The sequence below is a fragment of the Carettochelys insculpta genome, chromosome 1 (assembly GCF_033958435.1).
Source record: "Carettochelys insculpta isolate YL-2023 chromosome 1, ASM3395843v1, whole genome shotgun sequence".
Classification (NCBI taxonomy): domain Eukaryota; kingdom Metazoa; phylum Chordata; order Testudines; family Carettochelyidae; genus Carettochelys; species Carettochelys insculpta.
Genome location: NC_134137.1, coordinates 275306984 through 275334515, shown reverse-complemented (window position 1 = coordinate 275334515; position 27532 = coordinate 275306984). Strand labels below are relative to the sequence as shown.

General features: G+C 42.0%; 1 protein-coding gene and 1 non-coding gene across 5 annotated transcripts; one reads left to right on the top strand and one right to left on the bottom strand.

Moving 5' to 3' along the window:
* Nucleotides 1–1011: 1011 nt before the first annotated feature.
* TCP11L2 (t-complex 11 like 2) lies at nt 1012–24977 on the bottom strand. Of its 4 annotated transcripts, XM_075007944.1 has the most exons (10): nt 24869–24977; nt 17127–17293; nt 15462–15597; nt 14301–14421; nt 13530–13750; nt 11356–11492; nt 9698–9885; nt 5978–6159; nt 4650–4822; nt 1012–4010 (listed from the first exon to the last, which is right to left on the bottom strand). In XM_075007944.1, exons 2-10 carry the CDS (start codon nt 17257–17259, stop codon nt 3766–3768), a joined length of 1536 nt encoding a protein of 511 aa, XP_074864045.1. In that variant the 5' UTR covers nt 17260–17293; nt 24869–24977; the 3' UTR covers nt 1012–3765. The 4 variants fall into 4 exon arrangements, with proteins under 4 accessions (XP_074864045.1, XP_074864054.1, XP_074864062.1 ...); XM_075007953.1 differs by lacking the exon at nt 24869–24977 and having other exon boundaries at nt 17103–17237; XM_075007961.1 differs by lacking the exon at nt 24869–24977 and having other exon boundaries at nt 15462–15594; nt 17103–17234.
* Nucleotides 10345–10418, top strand: TRNAT-UGU (transfer RNA threonine (anticodon UGU)). The gene has a single exon. It is a non-coding gene; the product is annotated as a tRNA-Thr (tRNA).
* Nucleotides 24978–27532: the final 2555 nt, after the last annotated feature.

The following is a 27532-nucleotide window of genomic DNA, read 5'->3' as shown; positions in this document are numbered from 1 at the left end:
TTAAACATACTTAATAGGGCAGGGGAAGGAGGGGAATGAGATGTGGGAAGATATCATATACCCCGCCCTCTAGATGGGAGGGAAGAATGCAACAGGGCTAAGGGAACTGTGGAATAAGTTCCCCCAAAACACTGCTGCAACATTCAATTTAAGCTACTTGTTTGTGGCAGCAGTAAGTCATTTTGTACGGAGCATAGGGGAAGGTAAAGATGCTCAAAATCAAATAAATAAAACCCACTGTTAAGATATCAATTTTAATAAAAATCGCTTTTCTCATAGTTTAGACACAGCCTCTATCGACAGAACACTTTAGCTGTGTCTACATGAGCCCCCTCCTTTCGGAAGGGGCATGTTAATGAGGGAGTTTGAAAGATGCTAATGAGGTGCTTCTATGAATATGCAGCACCTCATTAGCTAACAGTGGCTGCGGCGATTGGAAAGTGCCACTTCTGAATCGCGTGCCATCGGTGTAGCCGGAGGCCTTTCAAAACAACCCCCCAGTCTTTGAAATCCTCTTCTTCCCAAAACAGATGGGAAGAAGGGGCTTTCAAAGTCCTGGGGGTCAATTCAAAAGGCCCCCGGCTACACAGATGGCACGCAATTCGAAAGTGGCACTTTTGAATAGCCATGGCTGCCATTATGCTAAAGAGGCACTGTATATTCATGGTAGTGCCTCATTAGCATCTTTCAAACTCCCTCATTAACTTGCCGCTTCCAAAAGGAGGGGGCTTGTGTAGACACAGCCTTTGTGTGTAGACAGTCGGTGTTATGGCTGCAGAAGGCCCCTTCTGTTGATAAAGCTCTCTAGTGTACACACAGCCAATTGGAAAACAGCATTTAGTCAGAAGGTACTATTTTAAACTACTTCTACAACTGCTCTCAAAACCCATCTTCTGTTTAACTTAATTATACATTGAAAAGTTACAGAAGTGTCATTTTGCAATAGCTTATTAAATAATCAGCTGACTGCATGACAGTTAAAACAGAGAAGCAGTTTGCATGAAAGACTTCTCACGAAAGTTTTACTACAAACTTTTAATGCATACAAAAACAAAACAAATACACACCACAAAAATTCATTTGTTACTTCAACTCAAAGCTACAGCTACATAATTTTCTCTTTTCAGGAAATAAAATATAGACTGGAGGTAAATACTTGAACCACGGAACATGCAACAGACAAACATCTACATCCAAAGCACTATTAAAATGTATGCTGATTGTAATGTTTAAGTGATCTTCAACATATACTGTGCTATAAAATGCCCTTTAAAAGTCACAAACGCAAACAGAGTATTGTATACTCATTTTCTAATGGTAATTTATAGTGACAATTTCCCAGATTAGAAACCACTGGCCTAACACATGCTCCAGCTGGTCTCACCACAGCAAATTTTCTGTTTAGAAAATTTTCCTACGAACTTTAGAAAGATAAAAATCACTATAAGAAAATTAATGCAATTTTTGTACATGTTAAAAATAAAATCTTTTCTTTAGGCCCAAAGCACAAAAAGTTTAGAGTAGTTAGACTTCCCATGGTTAGGGAATTACTATTAAAACTCCCTCTTTCAGCTTTTGGGATATATTCTTTAGATACATGTGCGTAAGTCCCATATTCATGAAGACAAGAATGTACCAATTCAGTGGCACACTTGTTACATTATAAGTGCTCCTTTCAATTTTGAGTTTCTCAGACTGGAGGGGAAAAAAAACCCACCACACTATACTTATTTGGTGCAACACTTTTAACAAGTCAGAAAAAGGAAATGGAGTGAGAAGCCATTGAGAAGTGTTACAATGAGACCTTTCAGGCCTTCTCCACCCCCACATCTATATGGATAGAACTTCAGTAGTAGCTTTGGCATGAGTCCAGAAGAGTGTGCACTTAATGTGGGTCTGCCATTGCTTAGTCCCACATGGAAACTAGCCAAAAAAAGTTAAAAATCCAGTTTTGTTTTTCCTGAAAGGTGAGCCTCAGTTTGAGAAACTCTTGTCTAAAAAGTATATTTCCCCTGCTAAACAAAAACAAAAAGCCAAACAAACAAAACCAAACCCACAAGCCACAAAAATCTAAATTCTCTAAAAGGAGAGTGGATTGTAACCCACAGTGATACTAATGCCCAGCCATTTTAGATCTTTGTGAGATTCACTAGTATTTATAGATTGTATGTGGCATGTTAATCCCATATGGGCAAAGTTTATCTGTAAATAAAAATATACTGTATATATAAAAAGATTAGGAAGATACTTGGAAACCTGTGCCAGCCAAAGTTTATATTTTCTGACATTTAAAAATAGGACTACTTCACAATTTAATAAAATTACAAGTACTATAGTTATATATTTGATTAATTCTGATAGAGATGGGAACACTTTACTATTGAATATTTCAGCACTCAGATCCAATGAGATATGCAAAATAATTTGTCTATTGTGTAAACTTTTAAAAGTTTATTCCATTTCAAAAGGTCCAATCCAACAGTTTCCACAAAACCACAGTGATTTTATAGGGCCTGCTTCAAAGCCCATTCACGACAGTGTGAGTAAGGTCTAAAATGGCTTTAGTTCAGGCAACCTCCAGGCTGCAGTATTGACCTAACACACACAGAGTAAATAGCTTTTTGCTTAAAATTTTCAAAAATGATTAGTGATTTTGGATGCTGAACTTAAGACCCAAAACAACCCCCTAGAGTCAGGGAATAAAACCACTACTCACTTTCAAAATTTAAGCTGCACTCCAGTAACATTAAAATATGTGCTTATCTTTAAGCACAATTTGTTCCATTGTGGTCTGTAAGGCTACTCTCATGCTTCGACACTTAAGTCTTTTGATCTTGAAAATCCTAATTCAGAGATGCCACAGCATCTCTGAAAATCAAATGTGCCACTGTTGTATGTATTTAAAAAAAATTAAATCTCCAGATGTTTCATTAAAAGACAATATGATCTCTCAGAGGTAACCTTTAGAACCATTTGCTTGTGTATGGAAATTGAAGTCAGCACCCAAGGTAGTTTTCCCATGAATAAAAGAATTTAGACTTTCATCTTTAATTGCTATATTACATTAATTTTGAAAGGTTTCTATTTTGCAAGAGATGTTCATTCTATCACTGGTACATTTAACACCATTATAGTGATGCTGGCATGCGCTAGTAAAATATCGGCCAAAATTCTGATCCCAATAAAACTATCACCAGGATTTGACCTAAATTTGATTCTTCACTTTGTTACAAGTTCAAATACACTATATTTTTCTCTTTTAAGTCTTTCAAGAAGCAATCCATAATCAGTTATGTAGTGTGTCATGAATAAAACACTGGAAGTAAAGTGTATCTGAACCAAAATTATCATGTCATTGCACCAGTATACGTAATGTATTTTTTTAATACGAGTTTCATTGATTTTAAACTGCAATAGTGGCAAAACCAGGTGGTGCTTCTCCAAATCTAAGCTAAGTCAAAAATACTTGCTTAGGAAGAAGAAGACACTTACAGTGATAAGTGATCAAGTACAAGGAGTATTAAAATCCATTAAACAGATTTAGTCCATGAAAATATATTAGTTGCCTTCCAATGAATTTTGGAAGCTTTACCTGTACACACCTTATAGGATTTATTCTCCTTTGGATACACCTCTGTCTGTCCTGTCTCAGTAACAATCATTGGAGTAAACTATGCACACTGAAGGAACAGAGTTCACAATATTTTTATAATAAATACTGTGACAGGGAAAGGGCTGGATGCATAACCTGATCGTTTTTTCTCCTCAATTAGTAGGAGCATCCATTTCTCCTTTCCCTGTTGCTGCCTCATTAAAAAGCAGTTTTCGAAGAATATTTGCATAGAATGGTCCATACACTTGTTTATTAAAATTCACAATGCCGGCATACTGAGATCCAATGGCCTCGATTTCTGCCTGAATCACAGCAAGGCCCCCTGGAATCACAGGCATGCATTTCTGAATGCCTGGAAGAGTAAGCAGGCTTTTTAAATATTGCTGAATCCGTTTATCTGAAACAGAGAAGATAACTCAGTTCATGATAGACTAGATCACAAATGTAAATCCAAAAAGCATCATGCTACAGTTAGCTTAGAAATACTTCACACACAGCTCAAATGCTACCTTTCCCTATCTTCCTCCCTTCAGCTCCAAGTCATTTTTTCCCATTGTAGAAAGAACCTTCAGACTGAGCAGTAGGACTTCTGTTGTGAAACAGATGCCCAGGTATAATAAAGACTGAGCTAAAAACAGGAGTTCTGGACGGCTAGATCCTATACTTCTGCACACAACTCAAAACTAAAAAAGTTAAATTCCCCTTGGAAATCCTGGCACTTCTAGGTTCACAGAGGACATGCCAGAATCACAGAGCACTTGGTTCATATTTCTGGACTTTTTCTAGCTTTGTTGTCCCCACCAATTCAATCTTTCAGAAGACTATTTTAATATAAGCCATAGAAACAGCATAAACCTGTATGCTTTTTTCTGACTCATTATTCACTTTAAGTTACTTTTGTTTTAACCTTTTCACAGTAAAAAGGAAATGTTTAACTTTAGTGAATTAATTTAATTTGTGAAGTATGGATAACCAATTAGCCTTCATTTACTTAAAGTTATGCATACAACCAGAGAACCACATAAATTATACTAACCTATCAGGGAGCGGATGGGATTATCTTCTTCAACAATGCTACAGATCTGACCCACGAGGCTGTTTTGAATTTCCATACTGAGCATGGGAAATTCTCTCTCAGCCAAGGACTTGTTCATTTCACTGCAAACCTGAACACCAATAGCAGTCAGAGCCTCCTTCAAATCAAATGTTCTGAAAAGAAAAAAAGTTAGTTAAATGCTCAAGCAGTCCTTGTAATATCTGATAGCTACTCACACCCTGTCCCATTTTCATTATTTTTAAAAATTAATATCACCAATAAAATAAGAGGTAGATTTCTGCAAACTTTGTCTGCTTTTCCAGATATGAAACATCTTCAGGATAAGAGTAGACTCCATTGGCAGGAACGTGAGGGAGGAAGAAGAGGAAAAAAAAAAAAAAGGACTGCTCATATAATTACATTATAGTGGCATCCATGAGAACACACATGCTAAAAGTTCAACATGCACTTAAGGTATTTTCTTGGACTGGGACCACAGCATTTACGTATACTTATCTGAACTTGGACGGGGACACACACACATACACACACACTATTAATTAGTGGCAGTCACAGACAAAATAATGTGAAAGACTGAAGTTTAAGTTTACACTGCCACTGTCTGTGCTGACCAGCATAGTGCAGAAGTGAAGGCATTCAACATTATGCACTGAATTTGGTGAAAGATTTTCCAAACAAATTGTAAAAAAGGATTAAATTATATGCATGGATTAGGCAACTATTTTCACTAGTAACCGTGTGAATCTAAGAGGGACACATAATAAATAGATTATCATCAATTATACAGGTTACACCTCCCAAAACCAGGACTTTCTTGTAGACCACAGATGTTGCTAGACCAGACAGCCCCAGGCTTGGAAGCCCAGTGGCAGAAAGGCTAGCAGCTTGGACTCCTGTGGCAGGGGGTAGGCAGCCCTGCCGGGACCACCAGCAGCCATGGAGCTGGTGGTGTCTATAGGCCTAGGGCCAGCAGCAAGACCATCAGCCAACAGTAGTGGCAGGTCAGCCAGGGCCCGCTGTCCAGCTGGACCAAAGGCTGGAAGGGGAGGCATTGGCAGGGAGGGGTGACAAGATGAAGGGCCAGTGGGCAAGGGACCACCCCTGGTCCAGCAATTTCCTTCATTTGGGACTGGTTAAGTCCTGAGGGTGCTGGACCAGGGGAGACCCAACCTGCAATAATATCAGTAACAAGGTGCACAGGCTACAAAACAAAAACATTATTTATTTCTTCTTTAAAAATAAAGTTTGTAAGTGCCACATGGTGGTCTTCTTTAAAGGAGAGAAAAAAGAAGTGAGGAGGAACTTACTCTTTGTTCATCCCTTCCAGCAGGGCAGCTGAAACCCTTTTTAAATTGTCAGCAAAATCAGATAATCCAGCAATAGCTGTGCCCACCATATTGCTAGTTATCAGAGAAACACAGGCTATAATCTGTATTTCATTCAGCTTCTCTTTTAATTTCTGAAGACGAACTTCATCTGTGACCAATGTCTAGAATTAGAACAACATTGTTTACTAGAAATGATTCCAAGTCAAGACTTGAACTAATGTTGAACAAATAATTTGAGGGGAACAGAAGGGAAGCTATTTTTGTGCCACGTTAAATTTTCAGCTGAATTTGAAAGTCATAAAATTCACAGTAATCACAGCCAACCCTCTACATACGGGCTACGTCTACACTAGCAGGTTCTTTCAAAATATTTTTCAAAAAAATCCAGCAAAGTGTCTACACAAAGTGTTCTTTCAAAATTAAAATCAAAAGAATGCAGTGCTCCTTTTGAAAGTGCTCTTGCACTCCCATTTCAGGAAGAGCACCTTCTTTCAAAAGCTTCATTTAAAAGAAAATGGGTGTAGACACTCTGCAGGCCCTACCAGCCCCCTTCCCCCCAAAGAGTTGTCCTCATGGTGCCAGATTTTTTGATTCGTGGCCCATTCTTTTGAAAAGAGTGGGGGCTGTGTGGATGCTCTTTTGATCTGCCTTTTTTTTTTTTTTTTTGGCATGAGGATGCACTCTTTTGAAAGAGTTTTTTTTCAGACAATATCTTCCAGAAGGACTTCTTTTGAAAGATTGCGGTAGTGTAGACAGCCATGTTGTATTAGTTTCTCTGAAAATACAAGCCTTAATCTATTTAAAAAGTTTAAAAAGAAAAACCACAAGAAAAAAAATTATGGATGAGTCCTACCATCTACTCTTGCCACTTTATAGGAAGTAAGGGAGGGCCAGAGTGGCATAAGATGTCCTAGAACTCCTGACCACAGTCCAGGCAGGATTCCTTCAGTTCAGAAAATGCAGAAGATTGACCTAAGCGTGCCTTCATAAGCCTTCTTTGTGAGGGCAAGTGAGTGGTGGGGATGGGGCTGTAGGTTACAAGGTGCAAGACAGTCCTTAAGCCCCTGGAAAAGGATAATACTAATTGTTTCCTAAGTGAATTCACCCACACTGAGTAGAATGGCACATCAAACAGAGAGAGAGAACTAGGTTTCAAAAAGTAAGTCTTAAGAGTTTCAGTGGGGTTGGGTCATCAAAAATTCAACATATTTTGACCAGCTTCAAGTAGTACTAACTAGCCACAAAACATCTGCTGAAGATGGACAATTTAATGTTAGTAACAGGACACTTCGGCAGATTTTAAGATGCATCTACTCTTTTGGCATTTTGCAATGGAAAAATAACCCCTAGAACAGTGGTTCTCAAACTATTGTATTGGTGACCCTTTCACATATCAAGTCTAAGTGCAACTCCCCACTCCTTATAAATTAACATCATCTTTTAAAATACATAACACTACTATAAATGCAGGGGGTGAAGCAGGGCTTGGGGATAGAGGTTGACAGCTCACAACTCCCTCCACATAATAATGCCACAACTAGTGCGGAGCACTTGGGCAGCTGCTCAGAGAAAAGACTCAAATGTCACCCCACTGATTAGCTGTGGGCCCTCTGCTAGATTTTGTTACTACTGGTGGTGCACATCTGCAGATGCCTCAAGGTACATAGAGAAATTTATTCTGCATATGAATAGAAACAAATTGCACATGGATGGGAAAGATTAGATGGAACATTGGTCATGACTCCCCAGGAAGAATCATAACATCCAGTTTGATGACCACTGCCTTATGATATATTACAATACAAATCTTCATCGAGGTGCTTACATGGAGCTTTAATCACTGTAGCATCAAAGTGCCTCTCCACTAATTAAAACCCCCAATCCTGAAGATACCTAGGCACAGATATCCTTAGATATGTTTGTACTCCCATTTACCTCACTGAGGCTGCACACATTATTTAAATACTTTGCTGGATGGGGGCCTACATGTTCAGACATATTTCTCTTCACTCCAGTAAAGAAATGCTGGATTCCTCCTGGACTCTTATCCCTCACCTTAAAGATAGTCATCCCATAATAATGCACTATAACTACATCAAACTAGCAGGTTGGTCATTTTCTATGACAGTTCTGAGGTCCTTAGTCAGCAGCATTCTGAACTCTTGCACAGAATTCCAGGTTAGCAGCCCACATCATCTCTGAACTGTGTTATCTGGTTTAAAAAGGTTTCACCATTCAGGATAACAGTACCATTGTTGCAGTCGAACGTAGCTGTCAAATGAGACTGTGATCAAAACAGGCTGATGTGGTTATATAGGGAAATTAGGCCAATGCCTTACCTGAAGGTGGAAACTAAAGCCTTGCTTGTGACCCACTGTGGAACAGAGAGCCAGTCACAGAGCAGAACAGAGTTCACATTCTTAAGTGCAGGATACTAGAAAGCACAACTGGATGCAGTGTTCCAACCTAAACTTTTACTTTCCAAAACCTAGTCTACAATTTTCATTCACAGGAAGAGAATTAAGACAAAAATCAAGCCTAGCTCTCCTACCTATGTGGAACTTGACAAGTAAAGAAAAAAATCTGACCAGAAGAGGAGAGTCTTCTTGATGGCCTTAGATGGAAGAGTTTTACGCAGCTTGAAAGCCTGCCTGTCTCACCAACAACAGTTGGTCCACTAAAATGTATGTCCTCCTCCACCTTGTCTTTAGCTGGAAGAGCACATCTTTTACTGCTCTGCGCATAAGGGTAGTCAAATTGTAAACTGTTCGTGGATGCTGCAAACGCTTTAGAAATCTAACAGCAAATGTTCTTCAAAGTGAGGTTACTGAGTTTGCAAGTGCTTATTTCTCCACTCCAGTACCACTTCAGTGGTTTTGGGTTTAATGAATACCAACTGGTCCTCAATCATTGTTGTTCGCAGTTAAGTAGGTAGATAGCCAGCAGACAGGTTAAAAACACCACCAGTAACTGTAAAATTAACTGACCGAGGCATCATTTGTTTATTGCTGGCATTGGTCCTGCTGCTTTACCATTTTTCTGTTGCACGTTCATACAGCCGAACTGGATCAATCCCTGGGCACTCTCCAGATGGCACAGCAGGTGCCAATTGTGATTCTATATCTGGCCTAAGGGGAATCCTTATAAAGCAGGAACTTGATAATACTTGCTATTTCTGGCAACACAGCAGGATTCCATAGTCAAAGGTCTTAAATGCTACAGAGAAAACCAATGTTCTCTGAACATATTCGCTGATTTTGTCCATGGCAAGGAGATTATGTGTAATGTGAACTGATGAGCTGCTGTCCTTTTAATTCAACCTTGGAGAAAATTCTGTAATCATAAAATATTAGTTTGCTCTTATCACAGAGAAGATAATGGCTGTTATAGAGGCTAGAGCACGTACACAAGTGCATACTCACACATGGTATCAGCAGAAGTAGAATACTGTAATCCAGAGAACAAAACAGACAACTGATACTTATCAGGAATGTACTCCTTGATTACGGAGCATGCTACTATGAAACCAGGAGATTTGTGGAATTATTTAGCAAGTAGTCGTCCTACAGGAGAGTTCCATGACATCTAGTGTCATTACTAGCAAAACTGTTGAGCCAGCATTTTCATGCAGTTAGAATTAAGGGTAAATTTTAAGGCACTGGGATGATTTAAGAAGAGTCATGAGAATTCACTTCTTACCTCTGGCACGGCTTTTTTCTGATAATCCCATTGCAACAGTTTCAAGTAGCCATTGTTTAGTACCAGAGTAGGACTGAGATTTGGTTTTGAGCTACCATTAGCACCAGGGGATGAAGTGGGTTCATAAGAAACAGACAATTCATCTTTTATGGATTCCTTTATCCACTCTGTTGTTAGATCCAGAGCACCTAAATGATAGAGTTCCACAAAGGTTTATTGTACAACTTCTATGTCAGTTTATAAGTATATTGGCAAAGAAAGGAAGTAAAACAACTCCATTTCTGATCTGTAAATAGACTGTTACATCTGCTCCATCAGCGCCCCCCTCATCCTTCCCCTCTCCTCCCCCCAACTTTTTTCACTTTGCCAACAATTGTGACCAGCTGAAGCTTGTGGGCAGGTTATAAAAACCCTACGGCAGACTTACTGCACTGGACACACAAACAAGGTTTAAATACCTTTACGTGAACGTTTAGCAAGTCTAACACATTAGCCATCAGTATCACCAGTTTCCCTCCCTCTTCCAAAATTCTTAACAAAAGTTTAACTGCATTAGCTTTACTGTCACAAGACTCATTTGTACCTTCACAACCTCTCCACTGAAAATAAGTGTTTAGAATATTTGATATATTACGCTTCAGCAAAGAGGCACCATGGCTTAGCTGGCTAAAGCACCTGCCTTGTAAACAGGAGATCCTGGGTTCACCTCCCAGTGGTGCCTTGGTGTAAGTCTACCTTCACATCTTCCTATGTCTGTCTGGGAAACAGAGGAGACCTCCCTTGGCAATCACAGTACTTGCTGGGGAAGGAAAAGGCTGATGGGAGAGTAGGATTTGACAGATTCTGGTCACGGCCTGGAGCTCAAAAAGAGGCAGCTGTGACCAGGGTTGGGAAGGTGGCTGCTCTGGCTGCAACAAGAGAGTTTGTGCCTCGCAGCCCTGTGGGTATCTGGGCAGAGAGAAGGTGACAGTGCAATCTCTGCAGGTGAGGCAGGGCAGCAACAGGAGAATTAGTCCCCTCTCACATCCCTTTGTAGTGGGGAGGGATAGCTGAGTAGTTTGAGCATTGGCCTGCTAAAACCAGGGTTGTGAGCTCAATCCTTGAGGAGGCCATTCAGGGATTGGGGCAAATAGATGTCAGGGATGGTGCTTGGTCCTGCCAAGAGGGATGGGGACTGCACTAGATGACCTCCCAAGGTCCCTTCCAGTTCTAGGAGATGTGTATCTCCAATTATATCTAAAAAAAAGAGACAATCCTACCTCTGCCTACCATCAAATTACACACCATGCAATAGCATGTATTCTGGAAAAGCTAGTTACTGTGCCTGTGCATAAAACAGTAGTGAATTTTCAGAAACACAAGCTAGTTGCTCCATACATTGCCAGAAAAAGAACTGAGCCCTACCTATACAGAACTGTTTTAATCAGATATCAAATGCTTTTATTACAGGAACAAGTGCCTCACAAACTATCATTTTGGTATTGTCTTATGTATTTACAACAGCAGCAATCAATAAAGTCAGTACTTCACAGCTGTTTGTGACCACATCATACCTTTGTATGACAGCATTTGACCCCCAGGTGCCCTGCTCAACTGATGTCTATGGAAACCATTAAAGCCAAGGTTTGGTTCTGTTACAAATCTATCATAATACATACTTGGTGTTTCTTCAAGAATTTCCTGGAATTTTGTTCTTTCGTAGTCCACCAAGTTTCGCTGAAGTTGTGGTCTAAGGTTTTGAATTGTATAATTAACCATATCCATCTTCATGAGATCCAGAACATGGAATATTTGTCTGAAAGCAAGGACAATATTACATACAGTGCAACATCACAGATTAAATTAAAGCTGAAGTTTCAAGATGAACTTGTATGCTCTTGAACAGCAGTCCGATGTACCACTCACATACTTGACTTGTTTTGTTGTCCTTTCACCTTAGAGAACAGGCTCCAAGTACATGTTGAACCTCTCTCATGCGGCACCCTTGGGAACTGACCGGTGCTGGATGAGAGAATTTGTCAGACCATAGGAGGTCAACATTGTCTGGCACATCACCAACACTTCCGATGCTTACCTGGCTCATAGTAGACATTCAGGGGTAAATTACATCTAAATAACACCACAAAACACTGACAGCCAGGACTGGTGGCTGGAAACAAACTTTCTGAGACCACAGAAAACTTGGCAACACCCACGATAACTGGTCATTCAGCTAACTAAAATCACGGCAGATTACAGACGAGAGAGTTCCAGGTGACCAGTTCAACCTGTAACTAAACAGAAAGTGGTAGGCCTGCATGCCAGTGATGGAGGTGGCTGGGAGGGGAAGGGGCAGTTGCCCCAGAGCCCAGCAATTCAATGGGCCTGGGGCTTCCAACTGCTATGGAAGAAGTGACCAGAGCCCCATGTGTGCAATCCAGGTAGCACTGAGGGCTCTCTGGGGTAGACATAGCACACTCCAGGCAGCACAGGGGCCGGGTGGGGGAAGCTAGTCCTAGATGTACCCCTCCTTCCATGGGCAGCAACCAGTCCGCAGAGACCTGGCAAGTCTGTCAGCACTAAAATGACTTGCATGGTAGTTTACACCACAAAGCATTTTGGAGAACTAAGTATACTGAAATATTTGGTGTAAGTTATAGAAAGTAGGACAAAGATATTCTATGATCAAGAAATTAGTGTCACAGGCCAATAACAGAAAAAATTTAAGGAATACTGAAGTCAAACAGAGCCAAAATAGTTGCTGAAAGTTAAAATTTTCTAGCAAGCCTGACTATGCAGAAATCCATCCCTGCGCTACTCAACCACTTTGTTCCTTGTAAATATGCCTTAGTGAGAGCAAAAAACGTAATAAAAATTCTCTCTTTAATTTTACATAACTAATACATCTGAGATTAAAGCAGATTTGTTAGTGAAACTTTAATAGGGAAGTCTTTATTAAAAGGAATGTTACAACTGGAAAGAATGGAGCTTCACTTTCATATTCCAAATAGAGTGTACATGCCTCCATCCTCCCCACGACCACCAGTTCTAAACTGGAACAGTCACATTTTAAACTTTTAATAATAAGTAAGTTTGATATGGAAGCATATATTAGACACATGAACACTATGAGATTTGTTTTTCTTTTTAACAGTTAAAATGTTCCCATATACTGAAAAACATATTTGTAAAAAACACCAAACAACTATTAGAGCTCTTAGATTAAGTACTCTGTTACCCAGCTCTACTACTGAGTTAAACCAACACCTCTTTCAAATGAAAATATTTATGCAGTTTCTCATCTTAGCCTAATATTCCAATTTAATGGTAATTTTGAGTTACCCCCCTTCTCCACCCAAACACCTCAGCTACATCTACACTACAGCGATCTTTTGAAAGAAGTTCTTCCAGAAGATCTCTTCAGAAAAAACCTTCCAAAAGAAGCGCTTCCACAAAAAAGCTGATCAAAAGACCTATTCACTCTTTCAACAGAGAGCATCCACACAGCCCCCACTCTTTCGGAAGAACAGCTAGGGATCAAAAAAAAAATCCAGTGCCATGAGGACTGCTCTTTTGAAAGAGGGCCCACAGATCATATGCACACACTTTTTATTAAAAAAGAAAATTTTGAAAGAAGTCACTCTTCATGATACGGGAGCAGAAGAGGGCTTACAGAAGAAGAGTTCTTTTGATTTCAGATTGAAAGAGCGCATTGTGTGTAGATGCTCTGCACGTTCTTCTGAACAAGGGCCCAATTTTCTGAAACAACTTGCTAGTGTGAATGCAGCCCTTGTCTTTCAAAAATTAAATATTTTCTAAACAAAAAAAATCTGAAAAGTAGCCAGACACCAACCTCAATAGCTCTACAATATTGCCAGTTGCTTTTAATTGTTTTATATCATCATCTCTTATTGGAGCACATAATTTCCCCATAGTGTTGATGACATAGTTAGCTAGCCCAAGAACATCAACAGCATCATGCTCGACCTGCTGTCTTAAAAGATCTGCATCCAGAACTTCACAGATTTGGTTTCGAATCCTGTTTGCTCCAGGAGTCAAAAAGGACAGAAGAGTCTGAATTAAAAAAACAAAACAAAATACAACAACAAATCAATGTGTGCCACAACACAATACCAGAAAGCACTTTATAAGAGTGATGAAGCTTTTTGAAGAAATGAAGGATATATAGTAGAGTCACTGCATATCAATAATTTATGTTCTATCAATAATGACTGTTCTACTCACCAGGAGGGGAGAAAGGAACAGCAGGAAGATCCATGAAGCTGGTAAAGAGGAGTTTACTAGCTCAACTGCTAAGACCTTTGAAACCTTCAAAAAGCCACACACCACACCATATATAAGTGGAATACATGTAAGTCTTTTCTGAAAGGTTAATGCATTGGTATCAGGATGTCCTATAATAAGGGAACATCTTGAGCCTATTTTGAAAGTCGATTTCTAAGTTTTTATTATAGGTATACTACAGTACTGTATCACAGCCTCATCCTGTGATTGACGTGCACAAGCATCTCACCAACCGCAAGGGGGACCCACACATGGAATCATCTGCAGGACTGGGGTGTAAGAGGTCAACACAGGACTGGTAATATGAAGACCAACTTGCCTCCTTAATTTCTTCAAAGAGCTTGATAGCATGATCATATTCTGGAGGATCCTCATTCAGTTCACACTCCAAAAGATCCCAGAATGCTTTATGTACAATTTGTTTCACTCTGCCCTCCAAACTGCAGGAAAAAGTGAGTGTGCACAAAAATTTAAAAAAGGAAACAGAGATGGTGAACATCCCCAGCCCCCCACTCCACTCATGCATACAAAATCTTAACAGTCTATGAACAGGGTAGAGAATCATCGTCTTTTCTGAGAATTGGAAGATCTGTACCTGCAACTATATCACATTTGGCCCAGAAGTAATCCCCATCCATAAACTAAGCAGAATTAAGAAGTAAAATGAGAGGTTGCGAGAAAACCTGATTTTGCAGAAGGTGATATTGGCAATTCAGTATTTTTAAAGACCTCTCCTCCCATCTCAATTCTACTAGCCTAATGCTAATGAATGATGTACTTGTGGAGTAGCATTTTTGTTCTACATATATATATATATATATATATATATATATATATATATATATATATATATATATACACACACACACACACACACACACACACAAAACAAAGACCCTAACCTGTTATCAATAATGATTCTACTATATTTTTGTAAACATTGGTTCAGTAGCCTAGCCGGATTCTGTTTTACTCTCTCAACATTCTCACAATAATACAAAAGGAATATGAAAAGTATTTCCTCCGTTCTCTAACTTCTCAGAAGTTTTTAGCAAGCAGAGCATCAGGGAGTACTGTGTTCATTACTCTGAGAAGCAGTTTATACACCACATTGGAGCCACAGAATAAGCAGTAATCATAAAAACCATACATACCATGCACTGCAGTAATACAATGTTACCCCCACTACACCCCTCCCAGAGATCTTCTACTGGCAAGAAATATTAAAAAGTGGACTCCAAAAGTGGAGTGCAAATCACTTTGCTTACATATTCCCACTTACAGATAAGTCATATCATCATAATTTCCAGGAAAAGTGTGTTAACCCAACTAAAATGAAGCACCTATGTCACAATGTTGAAGACTTGACAGTTCCCTGTAAATTGTGGAACACCTTGGCACATTGTGTTCCATCAGAACTGATTCCCAGTTACACACACCCCTTATCAGTCAGTGAAAATACATCCAGACTCTCACTTACCTGTTCTGTGGGAGGTCTACATGTTCCATGTGAAAATTTTCATTGACCGCAATTTCATGAGCTAGTGTCAAATCTGACAAGTTTCTTGCAGCAGCCATGAGTTCATCAAATGTGACAGTTTTTGGAGGGCTTGCTGCTATAATTAAAGAAAGGAAAGGAGAATCATAAGGCAATGGTAGGTAAGTGAATTTTAAAAGAGGGACTGGAGTGCAGACAGCAGACATGCAAATAGTTAGGCATGGTACTTGATTTTTTTTGTTAACTGGGCACTGATTTATGAGAAGTTAACTAGACTGGGAATTATTTAGATCTCTTTAAAACAATTTGGTAAGTGAATGTCTGACCAGCTCATCCTTGAAAGGTAGAAGACTTTCATGGCATGTTCTGAAGATCAGCAATCTACTTTGGATAGCTTGGCTAATTTATCCCTTTGACTTTAATAGTAAATTCGACACATTAACATGTGGTTTGAACCTGCATACAAATTTTCTGGGACATTATAGGGCTCTTTGGCATACTTGGCTTAATCTAATTCTTGACTCCCCCCCGCCCCTCTGCTCTCTGATTTGCTCACCTTGATAATTTTTTTCTGGTTTGTCAACTTTGATTACCATTTTTGGTCCTCTATGCCTTAAATATTGAGTCTGTTCTGGTATAGCTATGGTCTGAAGAAGTGGGTCTGTCCCATGAAAGCTCAAATTATTTTGCTAATAAGTTATTTTGTTAGTCTTTAAAGTGCTACTTGACTGCTTTTTTGCTTTGACTTTAAACCCAGGATCCAATACAAAAAGATTACCCAGAGTTTTTGGGCTAGGAGGTTTCACATAAATCAAAATAAATAAGCATAAACAAACAACATGCAGCTTGTATGCATTACTGAATAAACTGATGATTATGGAGAGAAATGCATTGTAACCACATTGCATTACCTTGAGATAGATTGCTTCTGTTCCATAGCATGTGTCACAGCGTGTTTGCCCCACTAATTATATATCTTATTGAAGAGCTTTGTTGTGGATGACAGTACAAGACAATTATATACACGCTTATTTGAAAGAAGGCCTCCTCACTCAAAGTATACAAAGTTTCTAAAGTAAATTTCTGTAGTTTACTTTTCATAGTTGGGGAGTGGGCTTTTGAGAAGCAGGATATAGGGCAGACAGTAGTATTTAAAACAGTAATATTTAATCACATATACCATTGAAAACAACTTGCTTCTTCACATGTCTATCTTGCATTCTGACTTCTTACTGGTCAGTGATATAAATGTCACAGAACTATTTATTTAATTGAATAATTCTGGAGCGTAAAGATTACATGGAGGCAATCCTGTCCTTTGTGCATGAAGCAATTTTTGGTGGAAGGACAGATTGGTACTATTGTGACCTATAAACCAAAGCCAGAATAATCCCAGACAAGGCGGCTATGCCAAGTAAACTTTGGTTTTCTTTTAGAAGAAAGTTCTAACAATTGTTGTGTGTACCCTGAGGATCTGCTTGTGCTTCACAACGTAAAAATCAACTCCCTTGGATCTGTGCTGCTTTAAATATGCTGTGCCTTTTCCCAACACACTGACATACCAATCACAAATCACACACCATGCATGAAACAGACAAGAAAATACACTAATATAGCTTATACATTGTCCAGGTTAAATCTTCTTACAAGCTGGGGAGCTGGGTTTACTTGAAGAGTCACTAGTAAAACTCTGCCTTGAATATTCAGAGTCACTGGAAGAAGCTGTGCTTTCAGATATCCTTGAAGAATCAAAATCACTGTTCTGGTCATCGAGGGGCATTCTGAGTCACTTCAATTGGTACAGTACACAGAACCTGGAAAGAGAATTTCACATGATCAATATTGTCTAGCACTTATTTTCAAACGAATTAATTACATGTTACCTACTTTAAAGTGATGTTATCAAGTTTAGTGGCTTTTTGAAATGTTACGGTATATAGGAGTGAACAAGTCTTAAGAATTAAACTTGAATTGTGCGAGAAAATATAGGGGGTCCTTGCTATAAGGTCAGGGATAGGGACCATAAAGTTGCAATTTAGGGCAAAACAACATATGAGGAATGTTCTCCCCATAAGAAATAGGAAGGGATAGGGACTGCAAAAGTGTAAATGTGACTATTTAAAACCTAAAGGAACCACACATCTAAAGCGACATTTAAAGAAATGATCCTAATCTAAAATACATTTCAAACCACCCCAGAGTGCTTTAAACAAATTTTTTCTCCCCACCCGCCCTATGTCTTTGGCATTCTTCACGCTCATACGCACACTTGATATTGGACATCACAAGGGGCTTCCTCCAACAGCAGGCCGTTCACCATTTTTGCTATATCTTATCACTTCAAGTTTAATATCTAGAGTAATGCTCCTGTTCACCGCCTGCAGTACCACTGGAACTTTTTTTGAACTCACTGTTGCACAGATGCAGAAGATATAGAACTCATATAAAATGATAAAGGCATTGATGTACACACAAAGCACCAGCTATGTGCCATGCCAGGTCAATGAATGAGACAGAGGAGTGTCACAGAGGATGCTGGGAGGGTACACTAATTTTCTGTTTTCTAAGGCTACGTCTACACGTGCCCCAAACTTCGAAATGGCCATGCAAATGGCCATTTCGAAGTTTACTAATGAAGCGCTGAAATGCATATTCAGCGCTTCATTAGCATGCGGGCGGCAGCGGCGCTTCGAAATTGACGAGCCTTGCTGCCGCGTGGCGCATCCAGACGGGGCTCCTTTTCGAAAGGACGCCACCTTCTTCGAAGTCCCCTTATTCCCATGAGCTCATGGGAATAAGGGGACTTCGAAGTAGGCGGGGCCCTTTCGAAAAGGAGCCCCGTCTGGACGCGCCGCGCGGCGGCAAGGCTCGTCAATTTCGAAGCGCCGCTGCCGCCCGCATGCTAATGAAGCGTTGAATATGCATTTCAGCGCTTCATTAGTAAACTTCGAAATGGCCATTTGCATGGCCATTTCGAAGTTTGGGGCACGTGTAGACACAGCCTAAATGATGTAAGTGCAAGGAATTTTTACAGTGGGTTCCTCAAAGTTTCAGTTGTGTAAGTGCAAAACAAATATTGGAGTGACATTAAGGACTGACTGTACGAGGTTTTGGTTTGGTACAACAGCAAAAACACCTTCTGAGAAATACACTATAAAGAAGCTAAATATCAGCAGCACCAGTTTCTAATTTCTTTCACACAAAGTGAATTGTGCTGCTAAGAGCATCAGAAGCAAAGCTCTGAAACTCTTCACAGTACTACCCCATTGATGAATTTAGATGTGGAACCACACTTAAGGCACTTTTGTTTCTGCACTTGGTTGGAACAGGATACCACATAACCCCTTTCTCCCATAAGCAGGCCACTGACAGGGGGTAGAGGCACAAAAGGTATAGTTGCCCCACAGTACAAAGTGGCAGTGGCTGGAGCCCAGGGCCCTTCGAATCCCCAATAACTGAACGCTGCGTGGTGCTGAAATGCTGACTGTAAGAGGCTAACACACAGCCCTACCCAGCTCTCCCCGCACCCCAACTCGACCAGGGCCCAGTTAAGTCGGTCAGCCACCCTGCCCACAAAGTGACTGCTATTACAGTAACAAAATAAAGCAGCAGCAATGTAGCACTTTAACAAAGTGATTTGTTCAGCGATGAGCTTTTGTGGGACAGATTCACAGGAAGTTTGAGGAGAACAGGTAAGAGGACAGAACAGCCAACGTGAGAGTAGGCAAGAAGGGGAAGAACCACTCCATGTGTCAGAAGACAAACAATGCACTGCTACAGAAAGATATTAGGCTTCCCCAAAGGGTTGACCCCAATCCAATAAACATGGTGAGGAAATTGAAGCATACCTGTATAACCACCTAGTAAACTCAAACCTGGGACCTCTACAGCTTCAGCAACAAATTTGAAGGTCCACATTTATGGAATGAGCACTGAATCCATTTTCTACACTCATTCAATCCTTGGAGTCTGCTGATATTGACTGCCAAGGGTCTTGAATATATTTAGTGATGTACACACCTGTGTACCACAAAGTAATTCAAGACTAACCCTGGTTTCTTCAGACAAAGCACATATATGCATGCCACTAAGAAGACTATTTTCCTTATGTAATTGTTCACAAGTTTTTAATTATGAACTCTAGCTGCCCAACATAAGAGGGCACAGAAAGAGAGTACCATGACCTTTGCCAGCACAGGTTTATTCCTTGGAGAAGTTCTCGGGCAGCAGGGGAGAGGGGTGGGTGAATGAATTCTTTACAGGTCTTAATATAGTGGGTCCAGACATTAGTGGTACATTGTCACTATAGGAGATGCACCAGACAATAACTTTATCCCTACCCCCCACCCAAACGCATATTTTCCATGGCACAATAAGCAAGTATTGGAAATATGACATCCAGTACTTTTTAAAATAGTTTACACAACAGAAACTGTGTGAAGAGGTAATGAAGACCCCTTAAGTAAGTACAAATTGCTCAAGTGATGGCTTTGCATTTTAAAAACAAGTCTGATGTATTTACACCCTGCATCCACTAGCATTAGTGGATACTCTTGATGCAGAGGTCAGACACTGTTCAGCATGAATGTTTATCAGTAATATTGTATCCTTTCTTCTAAGTGGTGCAGTTTTCCTCACTGATTATTATTGCTGATAAATCCAGGAAAGCTCATTTGCCCTCATATTATGGAGATGGGGGGGGGGGGGGGAACCACACACACAGCACACCACTCTCTTTCTAAAGTTTCCCTTCTTGAGTTTGAGAGTGTTTTGTAACCACTTCTACCCCAGAACGTGGCCACCAATTGTGTTGCTGGCAAGAATCAAACTTAGCTTTGTACAGTCGGCATAGCAAGATAGTCTGTCCACGTGATAGTTCTGTCCAGTGATCTTCAGTAATCTGGCTTATTTGTATTCAGCTGCTTTTATGTGTTGGCCCATTACAGAGTGGGTTTTGTTTTTTTTTTAAATAAGAAGGTACAGATCAGCTTACTTGTCCAGATGTTGTTGTTGAGCATAATGAATCACAATATATGGGTGCGGATGTTTTTAAATAACTCCCCAAAGCTGGAAATGGAAAAGATTTGTTGTGTTGTCTGACATTATACTTGAAGTAGGAAAGCCACAGCTCTGTTCTGCAGTCATCGTTATGGGTGCAGAGTGGGAGGGAAATGTACATGTATAGCATTAGTAGTTTGCAGACTTTTTGCAGTCGGTCCTCAAAGTATAGTTAACTGCTAAAAATTTGGCTCCAGACTGTACTACTGCTTAACAAAGCAGATCTGATCTGAAGGGGGTCTCTCCTGCAAAAGCTCATCACCTAATAAATCATTTTATTAGTCTTTAAAGTACTGCATGACTGCTGTTTTGTTACAGTACAGACTAACAGGGCTACCTCTGTTATTCTACTTAATAGACTGTGTTGAATTATAGCGTTATTTTGGAAATAGTTTTCCTAGAGGGCTGAATTAGTCCAGTAGTTTGTGTAAATTGGGAGAGAGGAGTTTTTGGGGCAGTGCTTTTATAGGCAGTATAAACTCCGTGAAACTTAAAGGGTCAAGTACATATGCCATTCACAACAAGGTCAGTTTTCATTTCTCTGTAACAGCAATTTATTTTCATTTCAAAAGCCTAAAAACAGTTCTCCAGTTTCACTTAATGGGCCATACAGGCTGCAATCTAGTCAAGACAATAGTACAACTGCACAGATGGGATTCCCACTGTGTAACTGGGAGCAAAAACTGAAGACCGGTCTACACAATTGCTGACAGTGATCTAACTTGCATCACTCAGGGAGGGCACTCTCCTGTTTGCTCAGAGGAAGGGTTCCCAACCTATGTGTCGGGACCCAAACAGGGGTTGCAATTAGATTTTTTTTTTAAAGTTCACTAGCAGCTTGGAGCTGCATGTGGCTCTTAAAGAAGCCATTTGCAACTCCACAATGCTGCCACATTCAGCAGCTCTGTCAACAGAGAAGCAATTACAAAGACAGCTTCTCCAGCTTTGATATTCGTAACCATCTCTGGCAAATCACCTAATAGACTCTTGCAGTAAGTATTTTTTGCTCCACCCTTCCCTGCTCTTGCCCCCCTTCTGTTCCATGTAGCTGATTTGTTAGTTTTCATTTTTTAATTTGTATCTAATTTGCCCCTGAGTCTGACTCACACAACCTGTGTGACTCCCCCAGCCCCTTAGAATGATCCCCCCAGCCCCTGAGTGTGGGTTTTAAGCTGGGGGAGCGGTTTGGGGATCAGGGTCCTTCCCCCACCACAACTCAGGTCAACTACAATAAAACTACAGTAAAGTGTTCTTGTTTTATTATTAATAATATTTTTCCCTTTTCTATGAAATAAAAACTATGAATATATGAACATGAAGGGACAATTTTATATTCTTGCCTCAGATGTAAAGTTAGATAGTTATGGCACTGCTTCCCCCACCCCCATTGTTGAATTTGCCTTGGGTCACCAAATCTTCCTGAATTGTCAAAATGGGTCCCCATCCGGAAAGGTAGGGAACTGCTGATAGTCTCTTCATGAGAGACATGCAGCAGTGGCACCAATATAGTGCATCAAGTATTTGACTATTTATCAGTCTTACTGGAACAGTCACTAACATATTAAAAGGTTCAACCTGAGGAGTATAACAGGGTGTAACCTCCCCCCGCCCTCCATGGCGGACTTTGGCGACATGCTCATTTTATCCTGTACTATGTGCATTACACATGAATGCTACTTAGGGTATGTGATTTTCTACCAGTTCTATTCTGCAGAAATTTAAAGTTTATTCCTGGACACTAGACTGAGTCAACAACTATTTATAGATCTACAAAGCCTGTAAAAAGCCAAGGAGAATATTTGCATGTTTCCTCTGAGAACACAGGATACCCAGAAGATAGCTAAAAGCCCTTGGACAGAGAATGATCAACAACTTAATTCCTTTGGCACACTGAAACATGAAGCAACAAAAGTAAAGTTTATCTTAGTGAAAGACAACACTCTCTGGGAGTGGTCTCAAACCACAGAATAAACTCCATCAGCAAGTAAGCACTCAGCAGCACTTTTTGCTCCAAGTGCAAAACACATTGCTTTGACCTTGATTTCTCAAATATACACACACACACAGAAACAAGACTTTATATCTACAAAAATCAACAAGTAGTCCTGTGGCACCTTATAGACCAACAGATATTTTGGAGCAAATCAGCTTTTGATGAAGTGGGTCTTTACCCATGAAAGCTTATGCTCTAAAATATCTGTTAGTCTACAAAGATTCCACAAGATCTCTTGTTGTTTTTGAGGATACAGACTAACATGGCTACCTCTTTGATATATATCTACAAAACAATCCACATATTTCTCCTGCTGGGGAAGAAATGAGAGAACAAACAAGTGACAGAAGCATGGTCACATTGCTTTACATATTATAGGAAGGGGTGCAAATATGACTGTTTCACTAGTTTGAAATCCTATAGAATATATGACAAAAAAAAAGATAGGGTCATTGTTTCTCACAAGAATGCAATTTTGACCATCACACATTTATACCTTTAGTCAGATTTTGTGTTCTGTAAAAGGAAGACACCCCCTAATATGCTGCCGCTGACACAGATATCACTATAGTTGTTTGAGCTGCAGGAATAGGACCATATATTAGTACACTATTGGGTAAAACAATTTTTGAATGGCTGCCTGGGTAGATCAGGTACCTTGTCTGGTATTATCTGGGCCGTGTACCTTCCTCCTAGTTTAAGTTTCTTGAAGGATTTCCTTTAGATCTTGTAATATACAAGGGCTCTGGAAGGAAGATTGTTTTCTTTAATAAGAGTCAAGTTCATTTTATTAAATGATGCTGCTTTGTTCAAGAAAGATTTCCATGTTGACCCCTTCCTATAGGGCCTTGAAAGGGTTCAAAGCAAGTTTTACTAGCCTGGATTGATGAGTCTTGTTTCTTTTCATGCGCTTTGAGTGCCTTCAGCGGTGTCCATTACTTCTTCAGTTTGGTTAATTTTTCCCTTCAGCGGCTCAGATTCATGCTGTAGTATTATGTACTTTTAAAACTTAACTTCCCTCACACACTCCAAAAGTCAAATTAAATTCCCCTCACTTTCCTTCTTAGTTTACAGCAGTTTGTAACAAGTTTTTACTTTTTTTTTGGCTCAATAGTAATTATTTTGCTGAAGGACTTACTCAAGACTGTGCAGAAACGTACAGTTTTCTTGAGCAAGGTTTCAGGGCTTCCTCAGTTTCCTTTCAAACCTTTAGTCTTTCTTCAGGTCTGTCCTGTGTTTATTATTAGTATGTGAACTTACATGAAGGACCAATTAGCTATAGTCTGAAGTGTGATGATGATTCACATACAAGCACATTTATGTCTCTCAAGTCTACTCCTAGTACAGGAGTCTGTTGTACTTCCTAAGTACTGTATGAAGGAAACGCTGCCTCGAGCCCCCTCTTGCTTTTCTAGGGAGAATATACAGCCAGGGTTTGTTTGTTTGTTTTTTTAAAGCAAGACACGTGCTCGGTGCCTACAAAATCATTAGCAGGAGCAGTAAGAAATGTGTGAATTTCAACAGAGCTTGGCTAATCATTGATTTTCTTCATCCCTCCCCCTCACCATTTGCAGCACCCTAGAAAAATCTTCCAGTGGAGATGCCTTTGGAAAGTTTAGACAACCCTCTCCCAGGGCCACAAGCTGAAAACCAATCTGCTAAGGTACCTCACCGTCGGATGTGCTCTGTCTGCCCATCCGAAGGCTTCTCTGCCAGGTGAGCACGGACAAAGCTTCCTACTGCGGAACAGCCGCTAGTTTCGGAAGTCATCCTGCTCAGGCAGGGGGCAAGCTAGGCGGTCAGGAAGCCGCCACCAGAGGGCACAGGGTGCGGGGCGGTGCGCTGCAGGGATGCGCTCGCCCGTGGGCACGCTGACTTTCCCGAGCGGGGAGGCTGTCACCCCCTAGTCACGGACTCAGGCGGGCACCGGGAAAGAGCCGCTTGACCCCACGCCACAGCAATGGGCCGGCAGCGCTGCTGCCCGCCTCACCCCACCAACCCCGAGACCCGCGGCTCCTCCCGCCAGGGCCAGACGCCTCCCCTCCGCGTTTGGCAGCTCCTCGGGCAGGAGCTTTGGCAGCCGCCCAGCAAAACAAACAGCGCTACCAAGGGAACCCCCCGGCATCCCCTCCCCCAGCGCCACAGCTCTGCCAGCGCCCCCAGGCCCCCCCACGGGGACCAACGACCCCCTACCGCCTCCATGGGGCAGCGCCTGCCCAGACCCGCTCCCCTACTGGGGGGGGGGGGGGGCAAAGCCGGGGTCCTCTCCCCCAGGGCCCAGACATCCCGCCACGCGCGCCCCCCCCGACAGTCCCGGGCTGTGGAGTGAGGGGCTCACCCTGCGGCCCGAGCTGCCCGACGCTGCTGCTCAGCTGTCCGCGGCCGGAGCTTTAAACCCCCTCCCCGCTCTGCACCGACCCGAGCAGCTGAGGAGCTCCTCGAGCGCTTCCATCCCTCCACTAGCGGAGGGGGGGGGTGAGTTTTAACTCTTTGTAGACCGCTCAGCCCTCCCCCTACCACCCTCATGAAGGCTGGCGGGTGGTCAGGCTCAGTCTGAAGGACCAATGAGCAGAGAGAGGGAGGATCCCTGCCTTGCCGTGTCGCCAGCCCGCGGGTTCTCTGCCGTAAGGGGTTGTCCCCCACCCCCCTGCGCGGAATGGAACCGTCCAGCGGGAGGGGGAGGGGCTGGATGGTGTTTACGGAAGGGCGGTGGCCTCGGTGCGCCCTCCCCGGATCGGGCCCACTCGGGCGCCGGGGCAGGAGGCGGGCGGGCCCAAGGGGCAGATCACTCTGCTACTCTCTTGCTGACCTCCCCATCCTCAGCCCGGCGCTGGATTCCCCCATCCCCTCCACGGGAAATCCCAAGCGTCCCCCTCACCTCATGCCCTCCCTTCCAACCCCCCGCAGGGAGCCCCCCCAGCCAACTGCTTCCCCCCAACAGGGAACTCCCCACCCTTCCGCTTCGCCTCATGCCCTACCTTGCCCCCCCGCTCCACAGGGAATCCCCCAACCATCCGCTTCCCACCCTCCGCGAACCCCATCCATCCTCCTCCCACCCCATCCGACCTCCGCTCACAATCTGCCACCCTGATAGTCTTCTTCATCCATCCCCCATATCCACTGTCCCGATTTCCCCACCTGTGATCCCCTCACCCATCTTCACCCTGGCATGGAATCGTCCCAGCCATCCTCCGCCCTTCTATTCACTCCCTTGCCCTGATATCCTCCCCCCAGCCCCATACTGAATCCCCCCATTCATCCTCCCATCTGCCTCCACCGCACAGCACCCCTATCCTTTCTGCTCCCACATCATCACAGATACCCTTCCCCATCAGGTCTCCTCTTGCAATCTCGCCATCCCTCCCTTCCATCCATGGGTGTGGGAGCGAAGCATGTTGGGGCACTGCTGAACCCCCGGCTTGAAATGATTTCTGTTATAGTCAAGGCATCCAGTTTGGTTCAATGGCTCTCAACACCCCAACTCCACCCACTGCGTCCCCACCGCCGCTGTCCTGCCTCATCCTTTCCACAATCTCCCCTTGCCTCCCCTCATCCACTGCCCTGTTGTCCCTCATAATATCCTCCCCCATCATCCCCACTCATGAATCCTCTCACCCTTCCTTCCCCTCCATCTACTCTCCTCAACCCCAATACTCTCCCCACTCCTGGAGTATACATATATATTTCCATCATATACAGAATTTAGTTCTGTTGACTGGTTTTCAGCACCCCCATTTCCTCCCTTCCATTATAAAAATTATTATAATATCACTATCCCTTTTGTCCCCACAGGCACTGAATCCCCCATCCCTTCTCCCCAACATCCACTGCCCTGATTCACCAAAAAAAAAGAAATCACACCAAGGAAAATAGGAACATTTTTACATTTGCAAGTTTTGTTTTGAGTGCTGCTGTAGGCTCTGCTACTCCTGCCATTCATCTCATACTTTACATTGTTACAACCTGGCTAATGTGCACATTGAGACATTTGCACCTCTGCCATTTTTTTTTTGTTTATGGTCCTAGCCCAGGCACTCTCAGCCTCTCTGCCTCAGTTTACTCATGGGCCTGCTGTGGTGTTGAAGGGGGTGGTCAGTCCTTTGAGCTCTGCTAATGGACTGTGCAAAGGAAATGCAGACTGTCATTACAGCAGCTATTCCTACAGCTGTACTAACTTTAGTCAATGAATCACAATCACTGCAAGGTTCAATTATTGATTAGTAACAGTGTATGTCATGGTCATCATGCTGCTTGCTTAAAATTCCTGAGCCACATGCAGTGTGATCTCCACACGCCAGGAAGCAATAATGCTAGTGGTTATGTTACTGCACTGAGTAGCTCTTGGTGATAAATCATACCTTGCTTGTCTTTATATGCAGCTCTTCTTCCCCATTTATGAAATAATTCCCATTAGCATTAGCACACCTGACAAGTAGGGATGTAACAGTATATCCAAGACTACACGACTAACCAATAAGCATCTGCTTATCCATTAGTGCTACTAGTTAATCGCAGTCCCTGTCCCCAGGTAAATAGGGAGTGGCTGGCACAGCCTCAATCCCTGCTTGTGCCAGGCTCAGGCAGATTCCCTCATTACTATTCTGCATTTAAAGGGCTGTGTGTTGGCTCAGCTTCTGTCACCACCTCCCCACCTCTGCCATTCTGCATTTAAAAGGCCGAGCCACACACAGGCAGACTCAGCTTCTGTCCCCACCATGAGGATTTGACTCTTCCTCCCTTCCCTGCTGCTCTGCACTTAACATTTAAATGCAACTTTTTAAATGCAGAGCAGCAAGGGTGGAGAAAGGGAGATAGAGCCTGATCCCAATGATGGGGACAGAAGCTGAGCCAACTTGTGGGCCATCTCAGCCTTTTAAATGCAGAGCAACAAGGTGTGTGTGTTGGGAAATGGGACGTTAACTGAGTAACCAACAGAAATTTTGGCAGTTACTTGGTTACCGGATTACTCACTCTTTTACATCCCTTGTGACAAGTAGTACAT

Excerpts from the sequence above, each read along its gene's own strand:
- TCP11L2 (XM_075007944.1), bottom strand. The coding sequence starts at position 17,259 with ATGCCCCTCGATGACCAGAACAGTGATTTTGATTCTTCAAGGATATCT. Across the intron at positions 9,886-11,355 it reads AATTCTTGAAGAAACACCAA|GTGCTCTGGATCTAACAACA; the intron begins GTATGTATTATG and ends TCTATCATTTAG. Across the intron at positions 4,823-5,977 it reads CTGGAAGGGATGAACAAAGA|AACATTTGATTTGAAGGAGG; the intron begins GTAAGTTCCTCC and ends TTTTCTTTTCAG.